A 6,262-nucleotide genomic window follows, 5' to 3' on the forward strand; every position below is an offset into this window, starting at 1 on the left:
ATTACAGCCAGAATCACGAAAACAATTTCACTCTTTCTCGCTCTGTCTCACTCTAACACACAGGTTTCATGGTCGGTTTTGCCAATTGCAAAATATGAGTTCAAGGATCTCAGAACCTATAAAAGCCAGAGCAACCAAATTTGGTATCCACACTCCTGTGATATCGGACCTTGACCGTTTCCTGTCCAAATTTCGCCACACCCCCTTCCGCCCCCGCAAAGGACGAAAATCTGAGGCAACCACAAATCTCAGAGACTATTAAGGCTAGAGTAACCAAATTTGGTGCACACACTCCTTTAAGATGTCACTATAAAACGAATATCTCAGAATTTCGCCCCACCCCCATCCGCCCCCACAAAGGACTAAAATCTGTTGCATCCACAATATTGCAGATTTGAGAAAACTAAAAACGCAGAATCATAGATAATGACCATATCTATTAGATTGCTGAATCTGGATCAGATCAGACCATTTTTTTAGCCAAAAGGAACAAATCAATTTGCAGTGTCTACGCAGCGCCCGACGTCACGCTCAGACTGATTTTCTGTCTCTCTCGCACGCACTCTTTGTCGTGTCGTTAAATATTAGCGGCGTCTGCCGGAGGAGAGCCATACTGACTTAGTATCGGGTATAACCTTAGAGTTGCGGTGTCCGCAGCAACTCACAACGTTCCCCCTCGTTTTATATAAATTCTTATCTCGACCATTTGCCAGAGTTCTAAATGGGTAGTAAAATGTCCTCCATGCCCACATAGTATACTACATAGTCTACTTTGAGCACTCTACTTCACTCCACTCTCTTATCTGAGCGGACCGGGACGTACGCTTCTAAGCACTTGACCTTGATAGTGGCGCCGGTGATGAGCCCGGCTCTCGGTTTCATCTCGGCTGCGACGCAAAACGAGCTGTCGCTATGAGTACTCAAGTCAACGTTCTTCAGTAAAGAGCAGCACCAGTAAAACAAACTAAAAACCAACGAGGGGGAACGTTGTGAGTAGCTGCGGACACCGCAACTCTACAGTTATACCCGATACTAAGTCAGTATGGCTCTCCTCCGGCAGACGCCGCTTATATTAAACGACACGACAAAGAGTGCGTGCGAGAGAGACAGAAAATCAGTCTGAGCGTGACGTCGGGCGCTGCGTAGCCAGTGCAAATTGATTTCTTCCCTTTGGCTATAAAAATGATCTGATCTCTGAGATTTGTGGATGCCCCAGATTTTCGTCATTTGCGGGGGCGGAAGGGGGTGTGGCGAAATTTGGACACGAAACCGTCAAGGTCCGATATTACAGGAGTGTGGATACCAAATTTGGTTACTCTGGCTCTTATAGGTTCTGAGATCCTTGAACTCAATTTTGCAATTGGCAAAACCGACCATGAGACCTGTGTGTTAGAGAGAGACAGAGAACGAAAGAATGAAATTGTTTTCTTGATTCTGGCTATAATAATTATACGATCTGGTTGAGATTATGCAATCTAGAACATATAGTCATCCTCTACGATTCTGAGTTTTTGGATGTGTTTTTTAAAAATGTGGGTGCCACAGATTTTCGTCCTTTGTGGGGGCGGAAGTGGGCGGGGCGAAGTTCTGAACTATTTTTGTAGCAGGGACATATCACAGAAGTCTGGATCCAAAGCATCGTTGCTCTAGCTCTTATAGTCTTTGAGCACTAGGCGCTGAAGAGGACGGACGGACGGACGGACAGACAGACAGGGTCAATCGACTCGGCTATTGATGCTGATCAAGAATATATATACTTTATGGAGTCGGTTTCTTCTGGATTCCTTCTGGACGTTACACACATCCACTTTTACCACAAATCTAATATACCCCAATACTCATTTTGAGTATCGGGTATAACTAGGCTGTAAAAAAATTCGAGTTGAAGATCTTGTGAGCTTTGTTAAAGCTTATCAACAGCTGTTTCGCGACCAAGCGGCAACGCTTTGATATGCAATTTTTCTGCCGTGCACTATATTTCATTAAATATTGCTGTGTCTGGATCCTGTATAACAGAAGAAGACCATAGAAAGTGTGGGAAAACGTGGGTTGCTGTTTTTAGTAGTCCCAGCCTCTTTCTTTCTCTCCTCGTGACCGTCAGAGTGACCGGCCGTGGAAAAAAAAGTCTTGTAGAGCTGACCCAGGTCTCTAAACCAAGGTCAAGCCAAAGTCAAAGCCTAGTGCAAGTGCCAAGTGCGGCTCAAAGTGATGATTTAATTTGAGTGGACGCGCCAGTTATATATCGTCAATACTGGGGCAGCCGTACGACCATTTGGAAAACGAACGCCCACAGTTCAGTAAAATTTTTCGATCAGTGGTGTAATTCTGTTGAGGTAATCCACCCAGCTACAGAGACCCGTTGAAAAATTTCTGTTCTTTCCGCGTAGGATTAGCACCACTAGTATCTACGTATTACAACGCTGGTCTAGAAGTTACGAATTGGTTATTCCCGGACACCTCTATTGGCCACGTGCCCGTACCACCGGTTTAACCCCCATCTGAAAAGAATGAATGTGCGGTAACTATTCGTTGGTCTTCAACCATGATCACGGTTTTATACATGCATTTATATATACCTACTACTAATCAGTTTTATAGATTTAAGATCATTATACCCTACCTCGCCCTTATGATATTCCTTCCCCAGTATATGCTGTATAGTATTACCCTATAAATGTAAGACAATATCGAATAGCAGGCTTATTTGAAGGGATCCTGACTGTTAATAGGTGGCCCTGAAGGATCATGGTAGGGTGGGCGTTCTCGCCAATGACCGATACCGCAGCCGACAAAGATCTGACCGGTGATCTTCTTCGTTTACGTATCCATGCTGATCTGTCCCTTTGACCCCCTGTATCCCGTTTCATAGTATCCTTTCCATACTCGTACGGGATTTTTTTTTATATAAATTCTTATCTCGACCATTTGCCAGAGCTCTAAATGGGTAGTAAAATGTCCTCCATGTCCACATAGTATACTACATAGTCTATAACTCTACTTTGAGCACTCTACTTCACTCCACTCTCTTATCTGAGCGGACCGGGACGTACGCTTCTAAGCACTTGACCTTGATAGTGGCGCCGGTGATGAGCCCGGCTCTCGGTTTCATCTCGGCTGCGACGCAAAACGAGCTGTCGCTATGAGTACTCAAGTCAACGTTCTTCAGTAAAGAGCAGAACCAGTAAAACAAACTAAAAACCAACGAGGGGGAACGTTGTGAGTTGCTGCGGACACCGCAACTCTACAGTTATATTATATTAAACGACACGACAAAGAGTGCGTGCGAGAGAGACAGAAAATCAGTCTGAGCGTGACGTCGGGCGCTGCGTAGCCAGTGCAAATTGATTTGTTCCCTTTGGCTATAAAAATGATCTGATCTCTGAGATTTGTGGATGCCCGATGCCAGATTTTCGTCACTTGCGGTGGTGGAAGGGGGTGTGGCGAAATTTGGACACTAAACGGTCAAGGTCCGATATTACAGGAGTGTGGATACCAAATTTGGTTACTCTGGCTCTTATAGGTTCTGAGATCCTTGAACTCAATTTTGCAATTGGCAAAACCGACCATGAGACCTGTGTGTTAGAGAGAGACAGAGAACGAAAGAATGAAATTGTTTTCTTGATTCTGGCTATAATAATTATACGATCTGGTTGAGATTTTACATTCTAGAACATATAAACATCCTCTACGATTCTGAGTTTTTGGCTCTATCGTATCTTTAATAAAAATGTGGGTGCCACAGATTTTCGTCCTTTGTGGGGGCGGAAGTGGGCGGGGCGAAGTTCTGAACTATTTTTGTAGCAGGGACATATCACAGAAGTCTGGATCCAAAGCATCGTTGCTCTAGCTCTTATAGTCTTTGAGCACTAGGCGCTGAAGGGGACGGACGGACGGACGGACGGACGGACGAACCGATGGACGGACAGGGCTCAATCGACTCGGCTATTGATGCTGATCAAGAATATATATACTTTATGGGGTCGAAAACGATTCCTTCTGGAAGTTACACACATCCACTTTTACCACAAATCTAATATACCCCAATACTTATTTTGAGTATCGGGATAAATAAAATAGCCAAGATTGCTTTGATCTTCTTCCTGTTCGCCCTGTTCGCCGTAAGTGGAGATAGAAGTGGTCGAAAAGGAACAGTGACTGATTGTGGTTTTACTGTAAGTTTGATTTCAGGTGTGCATGTGTGCTCGCGTGCCTCGTGAGGAACCCACCAAGCCAGTTGAGGCTTAGCTCAACGATCCTGCTGGCAAAGGTCAAGGACTTTTTCAACGAGGATAGCGTTAAGGTAAGTCTAGCCGACACTAGCCGACCTTAACAGACCAGACAAAAACGTATGCCTAATTTACTCGATTGCTTCTGCACGACTTCCATGATAAGGCCAAGGCTGCTGCTGAAGAACGTCTTGCTGTGAACGAGCAGATCCAAAAGGCGCCCAAACCCTAAAAATTCAGCTCTAAAGCAACGAATTTAAAAATCAAATCAAATCAAAAGGTTTAAACTACAATTTAAAGGTTTTTAGCGTCAGCTCAATAATGCAAAAACATCCACAAACGGAGCTGGATCCGGGTCATGGCAAATAGCCGGTACAGGGCCTGAGGTCCCGCCAAGGGAAGCTCCTGGCGGTTTGCGCACTTGCCGGTTGAATCGAAAATATGGCGGTAGATACGCGGGCGTATGTCGTGCAGCTGCTTGGCGCTGCAGACACTCTGCGGCATCTGGATCAAATGGTCGACCATAAGGGACACTCGTGGGGTAGTCGAAAGCAATAGCTGGCCGCTGACGGTGATTTTTTCCCCAGCTCTTTTCAGACGTAGACGCAGCACCCAATCCTCCTCAAAGGCACGAATCGTCTGTGGGGATCGGGATAAGAGATCATCAGAGGTATGCTGCAGACGAGTTCTGGTTCTCCAAAACCTTACCTCAGACTCGAGGGTCCGTGGGTGTAAACCCTCTGAGCGGTGTATCCACTTCATTCTCAAGGTGAAAAATTCCACCCGGCTAGCACTCAGCACCCGATGGAGCTGCAACACGGGCTTTTGGGCCTCAAGCTCCCTGTCCTCGACATGCAGCAGAATATCTAGGATCTCCTTTCCCTGCTTCTGGGGAAACCCACAGTCGGAATCATGTGAGACGCTGTCCTTGTAGGGGCCCTTCCAAGAACAGCCCAGGCAGTGGTACTTGCAGCAAACCACACGCCCCTCACAAACGAACTCCAAGTGTCTGGAGAGATCTTTCCTGTCTGAGAACTGGTCATTGCAGCTGGGGCAGCTGATGGGTAGCTCCCAGAGGGTCTGGCGCACCACTAGATTCTGCTCCTGATCGTAGTTTCTAATGAGCGATCGACAACTGGGGCAGCAGGCACTCGTTTTATTGAAGATGGCAAAAGCCAGAACGGCGGTCTTGCAGTCCTCACACATGATATGCCCATGGCTGCACTGAAAGAAGTCGTGTGGTTGTGGAACCTCGCGGCAAACAACGCACACCAGTATGTTATGCAGTAGCTCACAAAGATCGGAGACGCCACCACCCGAGGACCCGCCGACCTCACCCTCACTGCTGTCCATAGTAGTCGAAATCTCATTCAAAGTACTTTCATCTTTACTTGCAACATCTGACAATCGCTGCCTCTTGGCGGCTGGGGGCTGCTCGTTGTTGTTGTCATTGGGGTTGGCCTTCGACATTCTGAAGGGTATTTCGGCCAGCAGCCTCGGCCTGGCTTTACAGTATGTGTGCGTGCTTTATTCAACAATTCTGATTGCCTGTTGTTGCAGAGTAAACTGATAGTCTGGTGTAAAATACGAGCACAAGGTTACGAGTTTTCCAAGGCCAAGCTGGTTCCCTGAAAATTACAAATTTAAAAACAGAGGATACACACAGAGAAAAACGGCATAGTAGGCACCCATGAATAGTTTAATTTAATAGAATGCACTTTGATCTACACATAAATGTGCTCAAAAATATTTGTAATGCGGCCCAAGGCGTTCAATGGGTCTGGTGGGGTGGTGTCTCGGTGGACTGGTGGGGTGAAAAGTAACCTCTTTGACCGCCAAAGTGCTCTGCTATCGCAAACAAGATTACGGTGCCTATTAGTCCATGTTTCATGTAGAACATGTCAAATTAGATACATATGTTGCTGACATGTTTTTTTTTTATTTATTTTTTTTTTTTTTTTTTTGGTATTTGATTGCTGCTGAATGGAATTTTTTTTGAGTGGAAAAACAGGAAGGAAATTGACGAAAAGTTGGAT

General features: G+C 45.7%; 1 protein-coding gene across 1 annotated transcript; it reads right to left on the reverse strand.

Annotated features, from left to right (window-relative positions):
- Positions 1-4,541: 4,541 nt before the first annotated feature.
- On the reverse strand, positions 4,542-5,787 carry LOC113566853 (cysteine and histidine-rich protein 1 homolog). The gene is made up of 3 exons (XM_026994015.1): positions 4,964-5,787; positions 4,826-4,929; positions 4,542-4,730 (listed from the first exon to the last, which is right to left on the reverse strand). The coding sequence occupies exons 1-3, from the start codon at positions 5,694-5,696 to the stop codon at positions 4,542-4,544; spliced, it is 1,026 nt and encodes a 341-aa protein (XP_026849816.1). The 5' UTR covers positions 5,697-5,787.
- Positions 5,788-6,262: the final 475 nt, after the last annotated feature.

This window comes from Drosophila persimilis, unplaced genomic scaffold (assembly GCF_003286085.1).
Source record: "Drosophila persimilis strain 14011-0111.01,24,50 unplaced genomic scaffold, DperRS2 tig00001113-arrow-arrow-pilon, whole genome shotgun sequence".
Lineage (NCBI taxonomy): Eukaryota > Metazoa > Arthropoda > Insecta > Diptera > Drosophilidae > Drosophila > Drosophila persimilis.